This window comes from Vombatus ursinus, unplaced genomic scaffold (genome assembly GCF_900497805.2).
Source record: "Vombatus ursinus unplaced genomic scaffold, bare-nosed wombat genome assembly UNPS02011334.1, whole genome shotgun sequence".
Taxonomy (NCBI): Eukaryota; Metazoa; Chordata; class Mammalia; order Diprotodontia; family Vombatidae; genus Vombatus; species Vombatus ursinus.
The window spans coordinates 7,106,301-7,122,895 of record NW_020951112.1 but is presented as its reverse complement, the minus strand read 5'-3'; the positions used below and the strand labels follow the sequence as shown (position 1 = coordinate 7,122,895).

The following is a 16,595-nucleotide window of genomic DNA, read 5'->3' as shown; positions in this document are numbered from 1 at the left end:
GCCAACAAACTCCAGACATCTTTTGGGCTTAAAAAAATGCAGAAAAAAGGCTGGTCTGGACTAGAGGGAGTCAAATGGTAGCTTCAAAGGCAAAATCCCAGGCTCAGCTGAAATCCTACTTTCTGAAGGAATCCTTTCCCAGTCTCCCAGTGGCAGAATACCTTCCCCTTTCAGATTGCCGTCATCTATTCTCTCTCTATTCATTCAAAATGAGAACCTGGAAAGACTTTAGCTTAAAAGGGCCAAGGTCTCCCACTGCATCCTGGACCCTCTCCAGTGGTCCTGACTGCTATCTAGCCACTGGATCCAGATGGCTCTGGAGGAGAAAGTGAGGCTGGTGACCTTGCATGGCCCTCCCTTACTTAAATCCAATTCACTTGCAAGTCATGGCATCCCCTTCCTAATGTCACCGTCCTCTTCAGAACCGAGGTCTGTATTCACAGGCCATCACATTGGCCTTGGAGGAGGATGGCTCTGAGACCTGTCTCTTTATAGCACTTCCTCTCTCAGGGGAATACAGCCAGGCAGTAAAGGGCAGCTAGGTGGCCCAATAGATAGAGCGCTGGGCCTGGAGTCAGGAAGATGCATCTTCACAAGCTAAAATCTGGGTTCAGACACTTACTAGTTATGTGACCCTGGGCAAGTCACTTCATCATTTGAAAAATAAGCTGGAGAAGAAAATGGCAAACCACTCCATTATCTCTGCCAAGAAAATCCCAGATGGGGTCACAAGGAGTCAGACACAACTGAACAAGAAGAAGAAGCAAAGAGAGAGCCCAGTCAGGATCCAGGTTCTGGTTGGCTAATGGCCTTTGAATGCACCTTAGCCAATCATAGTCTGTCTTGTCATTGCTTGGTCCTTGCCTACAAAACATTTGCATGTACCCCAAATGAGGGAGCAGGGTCCTTCTATGATGTGTCATTTTGTCTTTCCTAAAGCAGGCTCTCCAGCCTCTTCCATGTGGAAAATTGCACCACCACCCTGCTCCTGCCTATGTCCTGCCCCCCATTATATATGTTTTACTTTTCCCTTATCTATGTACTTGCTGCTTGGTCCTAATAGAAATTTCCATTTCTTTAAGGGAAGGTTTATTTTTGACTGGTATCCCCAGTACCTACCAGTCAAAAAGGAAAAAAGAAAAGAAAAAAACAAACAAACACGCACAATCAAAAACAAACACATAGAAGGCTTGTTGAATTGACATGAACAGAGCCACCCTGTGAGACAGGCAAGGCAAATATCCCCAGTTTACTACTGTGAAAACAGGCCCAGAGTAGTTAAGCCACTTGTTCAATATCACACAGCTAGTAAGGGAGAGAGCTGAGACTGGTCTTCAGACTTCAGAGTTTCTGTTCTCTAATACTGTGCTCTCTAAATGTGAGTCTTCCTGGAGTAGACACCAGGAGCTACATCTCAATGGGAGAGGGTAGTCTTGCTCTGTGGGTCTACAGGAACCTGGCCTTGTCACACTTTTCAAGTAGCAGAGCAACATGGTTCTTTGTCAAACAAAAGAAAACAGTTCATTTAAAAGAAAAATAGCAAGACATCTTCAGCCCAGGTTGGGTCAGGGGCCATTTCTTACTAAGGCAACCTCATATAAACTGGGAGTAACGTGTCTCCAGGGGGGAATTTTTCTCTCGTCCTGTGCTATCCCTATTCTATTTTTCTGCTAGCAAGGTTGAATGTAGTTCTACCACAGCTGGAAACAAGAAACAAGCCAATTTCCCGGGTTTCCACATGGTTTATTTAAGAGATAATGTCAGTGGAATAGAAGGTAGTCAGAACCAAAGTGCTGCATGATGAATGCTGAGCCAGGAAAACGTTTATTTCCAGAGTGGAAGACATTCATCATGTAACATCCTTCACTTTCCCTCTTATATGAAATGATCAATGAGGTAGATGTTGTGTTTTTGCCTGATAGTTGTTGATGAAGTAGTGACTCACTACTCACTGAAGTTGTTATGGAAAATGTGTTTGCTGATTGGTTTAGCCAACTGGTTCTCCCTCAGCCAATCCTAAGAGTGCAATTAGAAAGAAAAATAGACTGGCTTATTGGTTTTTGTTGAGTTGGCTAAAGTTAAGAGGAAGGTACTTTTTACTGTAGCACTTAGGGGGTGTCATGAATGTGGGTACTCTCTCAGCCTTTATAGCTCACAGTCCCCTTGGGGGGAAGGGGTTTCATGAAATACTCTGGCTCAAAACCATTCATCACTGACTGGACAGCTCTCTGGTGATGAGCCTCTTGGGACCTAGCTAGGCTGATTCTTGGACAGGGAATACATAGCCCATCACTAGGCCTGTCCTGAAGGCCTTTCCTCTATAAGGTCTGCTCAAGTTTTAACTCTGCTGGCCTATGTACCCTTGGAGAGCTCAGGGTGACCTCTAGTCCATAATGAGTGATATTGAACTTGAAAGAGGGGTGTGTGTGTGTGTGTGTGTGTGTGTGTGTGTGTGTGTGTGTGTATGTGTTGGGGGATGGTATGGTATTTTATTTTGTTGGAGTTTTTTTTTTAACACATAAAAGAAGACTGAGGAATTTGAAAATCCATTAAAGGCAGTATAAACAATAACGTTGTTGCTTATGCAACAAGGGAAACCAGACCTCCTCGTAGGTTTCTACTACACAGTGTTTACTAGCATTAAGGGTCCTTGAATGTGAGAAAAAGAGCACTGGGTTGGAGGGGAGGAGAACCTTGGTCCTGGTCTTGGTTCTAACCTTAAATAAGCATGTGAATCTTAAGTCACCAAATCGGTCTGGACTTCAAATTCATACACTGCAAATGAAGAGATGGGACTAGTCTATCTCACCCCAGCCTAGCCAGTACTGTTGCCTTGAGGGCTAGAGTTGGGTGTCTCAAGTCCCAAGCCACTGACGGTCCAGGAAGCTCACTCACAAAAGCAAAGGGGAGGACAGCACACAGAAGATACTCCCAAAATCCAGCCAGAATTTTTTGCTGGGGGGATTTAATCTGTAGAGGATGAAAGAAAAATCCAGGTGTGAGACACCAGGAGAATCACACTGGGGATATCTATCAGTGACCACATGGACTGCTCAGTCCATGTGCAATGGTTATAGCAACAGTCCTTAAACTCTGCCACCTGGTGCCTCTTGGATCGAAGAGGTGGCAGGGTTCTAAGTCAGGGCTTGGCAGTTTAGGGGAAACCTCTGGAGCCCATCTGCTAAGGTGAAAAGAGAATGACTCCATGGATATTTGTATTAGTTGTTTGAGGGAGGATCTTGTAAGGTCAAGTGGAGTACTGACCAAGGGAAGCTAGAAAGGCAATGTGGTGCCATGGAAAGAACCCTGGGAGTCCAAGATTAGCTGAACCTCTACTCAAGCCTGGTCTCCATGAACTCCTGAAAAGGAACTGATGTACCTGGCTACTATCGGCATACCAGCAGTCAATTTAGTGGCAGTCTTGTGCATGTCATTGGGAAGTTAAAAATATCATGTATTTTATTTTATGCATTTAAAAACGTTGTTATGAGAAAGGGTCCGCATCGACTTCTCTAGACTCTGCCAAAGGGGCCCATGACACACAGAACAATTAAGATCTCCTGCAAGTCTGGCTAGATAGATGGATAGGAGGCCTTTAACCTGAAAGACCCAGTGGTCATGGAGCATTAGATCCGTGGATGTTCCTCTGCCGAAGAATGAATGAATGAAGCATTTACTAATTAATTGCTTATTGTACACCAAGCACTGTACTGAGCTCCGGGGACACAAAAGAAAAAATCAAACAAACAGTCCCTGCTCCCGAGGAGCTCATATTCTAATGAGGGAGAATACCCATCTGGAAGACGTGGCAGGTGTCTTGTCAGCTCCAAGGTTGCTGGGCACTCTCTCCTTGTCTAGCTTGCCTTGCCAACATTGATGAGCCTCAGCTGGTACAGACACCTTCCTTTGTCTGAGCTATCCAACATGATTCATCAGTCACTCGACATCATATGCTTTTCTGTCAAAATACACTGAATATTAATGTGTTTGCACTTGAATTTTATTAATTAAAAAGAACAAATGTGTGGCATGTGTAAGTGAAGAACTAGGAATAATTGTGGAAAACACAGTCTTTGTCACCTTTCATTCCCCTTTGTTCATTCCCTTCTTCTTTCTGCCTCACTGAACCCAAGCAAACTCAGGTACCCAGCTCTTCTCATTGGACCAGATGGGCCAAGAACACATTGACTTCGATTAATTTAAGAGCTCATGCCTCTCCAGAGTGTTTGCATTTTAAAGGGAGCAGGGCAGGGACAGGGGAAGTAATAGAGCCCTAAGGGTCAAGTTTTCTACCCAGTAGCATCTGGATGAAGGAAAAATGGTGGTGGTGGTGATAGAGATGATAGCCCTTAAATTATACCGTAGAGATAACTGGCCATCCTGCCCATGACTAAGGGTGGTTTGGGGAATGGGGTTGGGGCTGGTAATGGTGTGTTAGATGTAATACACTGTGCCTGGGCCTCTCTTTTGCATTTATCTCACTCTTGCTTGTATCATAATTATTTGTATAAGTGAACCCTGCCCACCATTAGATCCTAAGTTCCTTGAAAGAAGAATCAACGTATCTTTATATCTCATAATGAATGTCCTCACCCCTTGTGCATAGTAGTCATAGATTTAGCCCTAGAGGTAACTTGTGAGGTCATCTAATCCAACCCCCTTTGCTTTACTTTTGGAGAAACTGGGGCCCCAGGTATTAAGTGACTTGCCTAAGGTCACCAAGGTAGTAAGCAGGAAAGTGGGAATTTGAACCCATGTCTTTGGACTTCAAATCCAGACTAATCTAAATCTCTGACTCCCAACTCTTTCCACCAGGCTTCACTTTCCTTTAATGTTTGTCAAATTGAATGTGGAAAATATAGAAATTCTTTTAAAAAAAAGCTATCAGATTCATTTTACAGGATTTATTTTTGTTTCCTTTCTAGGCTATATTTTTTGAGTGTTGCAGTGAGATAGAAAGTCTGCTTTCGAGAAGTGAATACTTGCCCCCCAAAATTGAGGTAAGGCACCTAGGTGTTAAGACCAAACCTCTGCTAAAAATACCAGCTCTATCTCTAGGTAAACATCCTCAATACTGTGGAAACCAAAATGCATCAAACATATATAGTAAAGAATATCAAGAAACTAGACTGATATTCTTAATTAATATGGCTTAGCAATTTGATTCCAGAAATATAAAGACTCATGATGCTATACCCATTAATAACAAAACCCATCCTAAATCTAACTTTGGGCAGACCTAAGACACATGAAAATGAATTGTTATCTGAAGATGCACTGTTTATACTTCTGAAATACAGTTTTTATCACAATGCAGTCCATCGCAGCTTTTGCATATGAGTTTATCAGTTCCCTGTTCACTTAGAAACTAATCTCAAACAGAATTTCAGGATTCAAGATGCTTGACAAGTAGACAAAAATTGGGGGGAGGGGAAGAAGTAAAAAATAGAGAATGAAAATAGGAGCTGCAAAAAGAAGTGAGATAATTTAGCTGTGATGGCAGAATTGGATTGTTTAGAATCCCAAAGCTGGGGTGTAAGTCCAATGAGGATAGGCATGTAAGAAGTGACATGAAGTATATCATTAGGAAATACATGATTGTAGGTTCGGACATCTAGGGCTGGAAGGGATCTTGGAGGGCAAGTCTAACTCTCTCATTTTCCTGGGGCCTGGAGAAGTTGAGTGATTGTCTAAGGTCACACATGGGATCCTAGATGTAGAGCTGGAAGGGCCTAGTGGTCATCTGGTCCAGCCTCTTCATTTTACAGATGAGGGAACCAAAGCCCAGGGAGGTGGCAAATTGTCCAAGGTTCCACAGGTAGTATTTCATAGTGTCATAGTAGGCATTATATAAACACTAGTTATTATCATCATCATCATCATGACATCACACTTTTATCCTACTGGCTAATTAAGTGTGCATTTGATGAGCCATTAAATCAAGAAAGTTACTAAGTCATATTTAGGTCTACATTCATCTCTTGGATACATTCCTTGACCTTTTGTGGAATCTAGCATATTGCAAGGTCCTTTTGTAGTGGGCTGTCTCCATTTTGGGAATCACTCATTCTAAAGCTGTTCTGTTTCTCATTATATCAATATAGTTATCAGGGCTTATCATTCCCTCAATGGGTGCAAGACTTCCAGGCCCACTGAAAGTAAAAAAAAAAAAACCTTCCCAAACACTTGTTTTTTTTTGGGGGGGAGGGGTAGTGATTTACAGTCTGATGAAGATGCCCAGATCTTACAGGTTCACTTTTTCTGACAACAGTTTTGGTATAGCCTTGCATGAAAAATTGTGTTTCGTTAGTAAAAAAATAAAATTACCTTTTTCCAATCTTTAATACTTCAATTTTTGTATTGTCGTGCCCATGACAGGCACTTTTTTCTTTGTTGCAATGGTTAGCTACTGTTTTGGGCTTTTCTCTATTGTTCTCATTTTTTTTTCAACCTGAAGAAGCCTGTGCTTCACTGTTCACCCAGTTGCTAGCTCCCTTTAATGGTCTTATTTTTGAGGATTAATTAGGCTATTTCTTAGTAAAAAATTGTGAGTTCTTGGCATTTTATTTTCAACTTTGACCTCACTTTCTTCATTAAGGAATCGAGGTTACCCTTGGTTCTCACAGGCTGTGTCTAGCTGTAGAAAGATCCTAGGATCATGGATTGAGACCTGAAAGGAACCTCAAAGGTCATCTGCTCCCACCCCTTCACTTTATATTTGGAGAAACTGAGATCCGCAGAGAAAGTATCTTGCCTAAGGTTCTATAGGTAATAAGTTCCATCTGAACCTAGGTCCTTGATTCCAAATTTAGTCTATTATATCACACACTGCATCTTTCCAGACAAAAGACAAAATTCTTTGTTCTTCACAGCTTCCCACTCACAGGCCCACACCATGACAACCCTTTCACCTACTGGACCTTCCTGGGAAACCGTCTTCCTGTCCCTGAGCTTCTTCCTGCTTCCGTGCATCATCCTGCTTTCTCAGTTCAAGGCAGGTCCCCTCTTCCACTCATTAAGAAAGCAGCCACCTTTGGAATCCCACCAGCGAGGCTCCTTTCGCTGTCTGGGCTGGTGAAGGCAGCTCTTGCCAAGAAGGCAGGACACTGACTACTGCCTGAACTAGGATTAGTGAGACTCAAAGACTTGTCCAAACTTTGACGTGTATGAAAGCATCAGTGTCTGTGTGTCTCTGCACTCTAGCTGTGTGTGTGCCTGTCTCTAGTGTTCTACATTTCTTTCACCCCTTTTCCAATGTCTACTCCTAGAGATGAGGGTACTGAGTTTATTGTACCTGCAATGTATATTGCTTATCCCCTCGCCGACAGCCTGGGGGTCCTCCATAAATATTATCTGGTGGAGGTGATGGTAATGGATGCTTGAACAATTATTTCCTTTGTATGTAATATCTTTGGGTGAATGTAAATGGGAAAGCAGGAGGCTGCCTTGTTTTCTTTTTTGTATCTGTTAATGGTCCCTTGAATAGGCTGTATAAGAGCCTCTCATTCTGCCTTTATTCTGTGAGATATAATCCCCCTGTCCTCATGTGAAGAATATTCTTTGTGTAGAAGTTCATGAAGCATCCACTTAATATTCCTCCATTCTTTTGAAGACAATGCTGGATGACATTGGTTCCAGACTGCTTTTAAAACAATCCGCTGACTTTGATCTCGGTCTCTCACTGTTCATTTCTGTCAAATCTGACTAAGGCGGGGGTGGGGTGGGGGGAGGGCCTTAAGAAAAGGCCAGACTATTAAGGCAGTTTTCAAGATGCTAAGAAAAGACTAAGATATTGATAGCATTTTCAAAATGTTCGAATCTTCTGAGCTTTGCCGAGCAGCGGGATCAGGGTGAAGAAAGTTCTCACTCATCATGACTTGAAGAACCTTTATGCAAACTGTATTCTCAAGCAGAGAGGTGGTGGTGGTGGGGGGTATTCTGCCTACGGTGAAATGGGAGTGGGGAGGGCAGCCAGTGAATAGAGCAGGCAGGATGTGAGATCAAGGGAGAATTGTTAAAATGATGTCATCTCCCTATTGCCAGTGGCAAAGCGTCATGCCCTATGAAGCCCATGCATTTCTTCACCCTCTATACAGATGGATGAGTTCAAGTTTATTTCCATTTTCACAAGAACTCCACACTGCGTGGGGAGTGGGTTAGACAAGGAAAGGATCATTCAGCATATTCATACTTTTTTTTTTCTCTTTCAACATCAAACAAGTTATTTGTGTGCCTGCCAGATTATGGCCTTTCCAGACACTATGCCAGTTAATAAATGCAACTATATTTACATTTCTATACCATGAAGTAGGCTCTATTTAATTCACCATAAATTAAGTGTCTGCTGTATACAAGGCTCTGTGTTGGGCTGGATAATAAGGATATAAAACTAGATAGAAAGAGACCTTGCCCTCAAGGGGCTGACAATCCGGGGGGGATGGTGAAAGGGGTACCAAGGACAGGTCCAGGCAAAGCTTCTTAAGACATTTAAGTAAGAAGAGATCTACTTGTACAGGAGGATGGCAGAATCATAGATCTAGAGTGGAAAGGCATTTTAGAGACCTGGTCCAGCTCCCTAATTTTCCAGAGAAGAAAACTTCAGTCTGGTGGGACTAAGTGACATGCCCAAGGTCACACAGGTAGTAGAGGTCCTCTTTGGACAGATTCCAGAACCAGCACTTTCCCCTACTACACCATACTGGAGTCTCAGGGAAGGCTTTATAGAAAAGAAGGTACCCATAGAGCCTTAAAAGGAGGAAGAGTTGTTAAGAGATAGGGAGGAGGTGGCTGTCCATTGTGGCAATGCAGAAGGCATGCGCAAAGGCAGAGAGCTGGAAGAGGGTAGGAAAAGAAGGGACAGAGGCTAGTCCAGTTTGATTGGAATACGGAGTGTATGAATAGGAGTATTAGGGGGTGAGGCAGGCTGGAGAATGGCCAGCTCAGGATGTTAGGCAGTAGGCAGCCAACTACAGATTTTTGAGTAGGGTGAGGTGGTCAGAGTGGCGAATGCAGAGATCATGTTGGCATTGCAATGCAGAGTGAATTGGAAAGATGATAAGATAGAAGCAGCAAGGCAAGCTATTCCATTGGTCAGTCCCGGTGAAGAGAAGAGAGGGGGCTGGGCGAGGCCGCTGTGACACCGAGGGCAGAAGAATTGGCAGGATGGGCAGTGTAATGGACATGAAGGAGAGGGGAGAGTCCACAATGACCAGGATGGCACTGCGTGGGTGACAGGATGATTGCATCGATAGGCGTGGAGAGGTCAAGGAGTGGGGCACAGCGGGCGAGGGAGGAGACGATGAGTCAGGGTTTGGATGGGTTGGGCTGCATGTGCTAGGGCACCTTCAGGCGGAGATATCCAGCAGGCAGTTGGAAAGGAGGGCCTGGGTTTCTGGGGGAAGGATGGGAATAGAAATAGAGACTTTAGAATGATTTGAAAAGTAGATAATTGAAGGCACATGAGGGACTTGCTGTTGTCAGTCGTTTTTCTTTTGTGTCTGACTTTGGTTCATCACTCTCCTGAGTCATTGGTCCTCTTGGAGAATGAAGGATGAACAGCAACAATCTGAGGCTGGATTTGAGCTCCGGATGATAAGTCTTCCTGATTCCAAGCCCTGTGCTCTATCTACGATTCCACCTTCCGGGTACCTTAGTTTCTTGCTCTGTAAAATGGGGACAATTGTTGTGAGGACTGAAAGAGATAACACACAGGAAGTGCTATGTAAAGTCTGGTTATTGTTGTTATTATTAACCCCCTCCCAGTCTAACATCTATCCAAACCACTAATTCTCTCACTAAGGTCACTAATTTCTACTAAATCCAAAGACCACTTTTTTCCCCCGAACTTGATACACCTTGCTCTCTATATAAAATTTGACCCAGTGATCTACTACAGCCTTCTTCATTCTCTCTCTCTTTCTTTGGCTCCCAAGACCCTGCATTCTTGTTCATGGTTTTCTCCTGTCTTTTTTGTCACCTCATTCTCCTGTCCCTTAACTGTAGGTATCCCTCCCAAGGTTCTGGTTTTGGCCGTCTTCTGGATTTACAGACTCTCCTTTTGGACTTGACTTCAAGAGCAGTGGATAGAGCACTGGGCCTGAAGTCAGGAAGACTCTTCTTCCTGAGTTCAAATCTAGCCTCAGACACTTCCTAGCTGTGTGACCCTGGGCAGATCACTTCACTCTGTTTGCCCCAGTTTCCTCATCTGTAAATGTACTGGAGAAGAAAATGGCAAACCACTACAGTATCTTTGCCAAGAAAATCTCAAATGAAGTCACAGAGAGTTGGACATAACTGAAAATGGTCACAGAGGGTGGTAAGTTTTTGAGGTAGGATTTGAACTCAGGGGTTCCTGACTCTGAACCCAGCACTCAATTCACTGTACCACATAGTTACCTAGTACTGAAGACCCAGTATTTCCATTTGAAAATCTCTCTGTTTAAGGCATAGAGCTGAGAGGACATTTAATGTTTGGGATTGTGCTATAAATAGCGAGAGAAATCCAACCTCCATTCCAACCAGTCTCATAGCCTTATGAATTCTATTTCCACAAAACATTCTGACATCTTTCCTCTTCTTTCCAGTCACATGACCACCACCCTAATCCAGCCCCTGCCCTACTTCAATCAGTGTCCTCTGTACCCTCTCTCCAATCCATCTTCCACACAACTGGCATGGCCCTGAAGCATCATTGGCACCGGGTCACTGAAGCATCAGTGGGCTCTAGCATAAAATTCAGACTCCTCTGCTTGTCAGTTGAAGCCTAAAAAACTACTTCTGCCACCTCCTCATCATAAGTATTCACATACTTGCAGGAGTGTGCTGGCAAATGTTTCAAAGGGGGTGGGTATTACACGGGACACACTTTTAAGTTCAATCTACATTATTCGAACTTAAAATTTTTATCATTATTATTATTATTATTATTATCAACATTTTCTCCATCACTTAAGTCTAGACAATCAACAGCACGATAAATCATGCCCCAATTCGTAGCATTTGCCAATTTCTCAGGTATAAATGATCACACTTAAAAAATCAGCTCCCCCTGACTCCTGCACACCCCTGCTATATATTGTTACATCAAAATATTTGATAAAAATTATTTGTTTTTGTGATTCCCAAGTTTTTGGGGATTTGAAAATACTCCTTAAAGTGCTAAATCTGCTAATGCAGCCAACCAAACTGTCAGCAGCCAATATCTCTTCAGGGGTTGCTCTTGTTGGACAATAGAATGTTGCTGGCATCCAGAAATGCCTCAGGTGGCTGGTTTAATATACTTTCGTTGTCCACACTACAAAGAGGGTTTGCAGCTGACACTGACAATTGCTATTTGTGTGGGAGGATGCAAATGAAAAGACCCCCGAAAGTCCCACACTTCCTGGCCCCCGCTTCCCTTGTTCAGCCTGTCCTTGGGTAGGTTCCTGCAGCTGTTTGGAGCATGGCCCACAGCTGTTGATGACGCTCCCTGTCCAGTTCATGTTCTTTCCAGGCCCTTTACTCACAACAGGGCCACCTGTTTCGGACAGTCAGAAGTTAAGTAATTAGCGTTCAGCCCCCATGAGCACCCTCAAGCAGAAGTATCGAGAAATGCCAAGTATTGTTCAAACTCCAAAGCGTGTGTCTTCTTTCAAGAGCCTGGGGCCTTGAAAGGATGGATCAGCAAAACCCCCAGGAGGGAGGGCAGCAAATTCACCTCCCGAAAGGCTTTGCTGCTGAAGATCAGAGCCCTGACCTTCAAGTGAAGGGAGTGCTAAGCCTGATGGGGCCTCTTCCATAGTGGCCAGAGCCCTCCCTTAAGCCCTGCAGGTATCATCCACTGACACTGGGATTAGGGATTGACAGTGGGTTCTTGCATTTGAAAAATGAGAGCGTGCATGCTGATCCTTTGAAGAGAGTGGGCACAATGAGAGACTCACATAGTAGTTACTAACTATAGGCTTCAGTTTCACTTCCAAGATGTCATTTGTAGGGTCACACACCCACCAGGGCCCCTGAGCTTTCACTTTGGGTTCTCTCCCACCTGAGTCCTCTTCCATCTTTCTTATCATCATTGGCCCTTCCTGGACTTGGCTTAAAATCCAGGTGCCCCAAGAAGCCTTCCTCGATAAATTCCACCTCCGTTCAGGCACCCCACTCAGTCCAACAACCCCTGGAATCAGGTCAGGGTCAATCATATTTGTGATGATATCCTCTTTCTAAGTTTTTTTCTCCCTCCTTGTGAAATTATAAACAGGAACCAATAGCTTGATTCCTTTTACTTAATTTCTTCCTTCCTTTAGGATCTAGTGTTGTGTTTGTAGGATCATAAGCTAATGGTTTTAGAGCAGGAAGGGATGTTAGAATGGATTATTGACTGCTCAAGGATTATTGACTGGGTGGGAAAAGGGACCGGGCCTGTGATTTCCTTGGCGGGGGGATGGGCTCCTTCTCTGTGACTTTTAGATGTTGAAAATTGCCTGGAGCACTGAGAGGGTTATGCCACCAGGATGTGTCAGATACGGCCTTGAAACCAGCCCTTTCTGCTTCCATCTCTCCTCTATGCAGCGTTGCCTCTTCACCACTGCCTGAGCAAGACAGAAATACGGGTTACGGCAACCAACTCCCTTTCATGACATCAGTCTGGGCAACTCCAAAGGTTTCCTTTTCGTGATTTATGCATGAGACTCAAAATGAATAATTTTTTCTATTTAAATAAAAGGGAGATGTTTTCCCACAAGAAGTATTTTGCCTCAGAATATAAAAATGATAATTTAACAAGCTCTTTCAAATAATAATAATTGAAAGCAAGGAACCCTGAGGGATCCATGGATATATTTTAAGGGGTTCATAAACTTGAATAAGAAAAAACACTACACCCTGATTTTCACTCCCTTCTAACTGAAATTTAGTATTTCCTTCAGTTGTGAATGTATGTAGTCAACGAAACATTGTTCTGAGAAGGGGATCTGTAGGCTTTACCAGGCCGCTAAAGGGGTCTGCGCCATATGAGAGGTTCCACTACAAGAGAGACTTGAGGATCTTTCCCTGATGCCGGTGTGCTTGGAAGAAGGAGGCCGGTTTTCAGGTAGTTGAGAGCAGCCGTGCTGAGCCAATCAGAGAATATTACAAGTTTGGTTTCATGAGTAGGTGGTAGTCAAGTATGACATGTCTTTTTGTGTATCTCAGTGAAGGATGAGTTTGTGGCATGTCTAGCTGTATGAGTCACTGGCAAGTGTGTGTGAATCTGTGTAGGTACAGATTCTTAGGGAAGTTTAGGGGAGACATGTGCTCTCTTGATACCCTGAAGGGTTATCAAGGCAGGGTGCGTATGAAACGACTCAGGTGTGGAACTCTGGCAGCGTGGGAGATGATGATGGGGGGCTGGCTCTACAGAAGCTTGGGGATCAGTACAGGACAGGATGGCTCCAGACACAGGCCAGTGTAATTGTTGGGGTGATTGAAAGCCCTGGGTCTGAAGCAGATCCCCATAGTAGCATTAGGCACTAGGATGATGAAGCTTTGTTGACAACATGAATAATGGAGCTGGCCTAGCTCTGGATCTCCATGGCCTAACAAGGGAAGAGAAGACTTGGGGGAAAAGCCAGTAAACCCAGGATCTAGAGAGAATGTGAGAGAATGGGTGAGCAGAGGCCCACCATGTTCTCATTTAAGTCATTTTTCAGTTGTATCCAATTCTTCATGACCCCATTTGGAGTTTTCTTGGCATTGCGGTTTGCCAGTTCCTTCTTCAGTTCATTTGACAGGTGAGGAAACTGAGGCAGGCAGAGTGAAGTGACTTGCCCAGAGTCACACAGCTAGTAAGTGTTTGAGGCCATCTTTGAACTCAGTAAGATTAGTCTTCCTGACCTGGAAAGACTTGTATGGTCTGATGCTGAGTGAAATGAGCAGAACCAAGAGAACGTTGTACACAATAACAGCCACGTTGTGCGATGACCAATATTGATAAACTCAACCCTTCCTGGCAATACAAGGATCTAAGACATCTCCAGAGGCCTTGTGATGGAAAATGCTATCCACACCCAAAGAAAGAACTATGGAAGCCAAATTGTTATTTTTTTTCTCTTCTGTTGAATTTTGTTTCCTCTTTCTGATGGTTCCTCCTATTGGTTTTAATTTCTACTTACAACATCACTAATGTGAAAATATGTTTAATATGAATGTAAATGTATAGCCTATATCAGATTGTGCACCGTCTTGGGGAGGGTGGTAGGGAGGAAGGGAGAGAAAAATTTTAAACTCAAAAGCATATGGAAGTGATTATTGATAAATCAAAATAAATTGATAAATTAATAAAAGTGTCTGAGGCCAAAAAAAAAAAAAGATTAGTCTTCCTGACTCCAGGCTGGCCACTCTATCCACTGAGTCACATAGAGACCCACCATGATAATAATTAAAGGAGAATTCATGAACCCTTCGGGTTTCCTGGCATTTAAAATTCATTAATTTATATCAAATTTAATCTCTAGCTCTGTCTCAAGGAACCATTCCCTTCAAAAATTCTAAGCCTTAAGCAATTGGCTCTGACCTCTCATGAATCTGTTGTCCTCCTTTCAGCCTCTTTCCTCTTAGTGTATATAATGGTAAGTGTGTTCTCCAATGTCATAGGCATTTTAAAGTGCATTTGCCCTGCTTACAGCAGGTATTCTTAATCAGTCTTACGTACAGGAGAAAATGCTATGCTAGAGTGTCAGAGCGGCTGCTTTCTCCGCAAAAGGTACTGGAGATGATCGAAAGGTTCATTTCTACACCAGCGGCGTTATGGATGAGCAAATGAGGCCAATGCCAAGTGGGAGAGCCTGCCATCTCCCCATGGCTTGAAGTTTTACCAGAATATTTGTTGAATGTTGTCTTTTCTATGTAGTTACCTTGAAAGGTTCCACATTTATTTCAGCAATTCTGCCCTTGCTCGGGACATCCGGAATTCTTTCTCTTTAATATCCCAGCAGGAAGTTCTCTTTGTCTCCTCTCTAGAACTCTCCTGATTGTAGTTCTTTTGGCATTTTCCACATCTTGCTGCGTTACAATGACCTGTGTACTTTTCACCTCTCCAGTACTAGACTATAATCTCCTTGAGGACAGGAACTGTGTCTTTTTCATCTTTGTATCCCCCACAGCAGGAGCAGCTAGGTGATGGAGTGAATAGAACATAGGGCCTGCAGTCAGGAAGACTGCTCTTCCTGAGTTCAAATGTAGCCTCAGACACTTACTAGTCTGTGTGACCCTGGAAAAGTCACTTAACTGTTTGCCTCATTTTCCTCATCTGTAAAATGAGCTGGAAGAAGGAAATGGCAAACCACTCCAGTATCTTTGCCAAGAAAACTCCAAATGGGGTAATGGAGAACCAGGCATGACTAAAAAAAATGACTAAACAATAATGAAAACTAACTCTTAGAACAGATTCCAAAGACGAGTTAGGGAAAGGTTCAGAGCCACATTTGAAATAGTGTCGGGAAGGAGAGAGCAAAGAAGCCTCCCCAAGTGACTCTTTTGAACACAGCAACACTCATTTGGATGCACAAATTCTGGTGCATGTGAAAAAAAATCATCCTTATTATAGTCACACCTGGGATGCTAGTCTAGGGGTATAGATTTCTAAATAAAGGATCTTTTTCAGCAGAGTGCACCTGGAATTACTTATTTTAAACCACCTGGGATGAGAACTACTTAGTAAAATATTTCTGTGAATTGGCCTCTTTTTCTTTTAAGTTCATCAGTTCTGTCTCTCAAGTGCAAACTCATGCTGGTTTTGGTGGCCATCATGGTAGAGTAGAAAGTGAATTGAATTTATAATCAGGGCCCCTGGGTTCGAAAGCTGGTCCTGCCATTAACTAGTTATGTGACTGTAGGCAAGGGCCACATCATGGGTCTCAGTTTCCCTGTCTGTAAAATGAAGAGGTTGAATTAGTTGACCTCTAAAGTTCCCTTCCAGCTATGAATTGATGAGCCAGTTAGCATGAAATATATGAAAACTGTCTCTATTGCAATAGATGAGAGATTTGCATTAGTTAATTTTTCCCTCCAAATTCCCTTAAATGTGGCTTTAGTGAAATTTTCTTCCCTAGAAGAATTTGTTTCAGTGGAACATCCTGTTTTGATGAACTAAAACCCCCTATGGTCCAGATGATATTTTATAAGTCTATAGTTGGCTATGTTGTGAATTAGCAAAGTTCTGCTGATCATGACTAATGTCATTGTATATTTATTCTTAAGTGTGTAAAAACACACCACACACACATATGCATGTGTACATATTTACATACATATGTGTGTAAATACACAGACATGTGTATTGTGCACATAGATAGATGGATAGATATAGACATAGCCTGGTGATTTCATTGATATGGGACACTTCTGGGGTAGAAACTCTAATGATGCAGATTGGCCACTTATATGTGACTTAGAATCTTGGAGAGTTTTATCAGGGCACTGAGAGGTTTGGAGACTTGTCCTTGGTCACCTGACATCTACATATAAGAAACAGGATTTGAACTTGGGTCTTCTTGACTCCTTAGCCACTAGGCCATAGGACCTCTTCCAAATCACTCACACACACACACACACACACACACACACACACACACACACACACA

General features: G+C 43.1%; 1 protein-coding gene across 1 annotated transcript in view; it reads left to right on the top strand.

The window, feature by feature from the left end:
• CFAP54 (cilia and flagella associated protein 54) overlaps positions 1-16,595 on the top strand; it is a 289,571-nt gene that overhangs the window by 269,478 nt on the left and 3,498 nt on the right. The window contains exon 68 of the mRNA XM_027855802.1: positions 4,926-5,000. Coding sequence (XP_027711603.1) covers positions 4,926-5,000 — 75 coding nt within the window. The remainder of the gene's footprint in view (positions 1-4,925; positions 5,001-16,595) is intronic.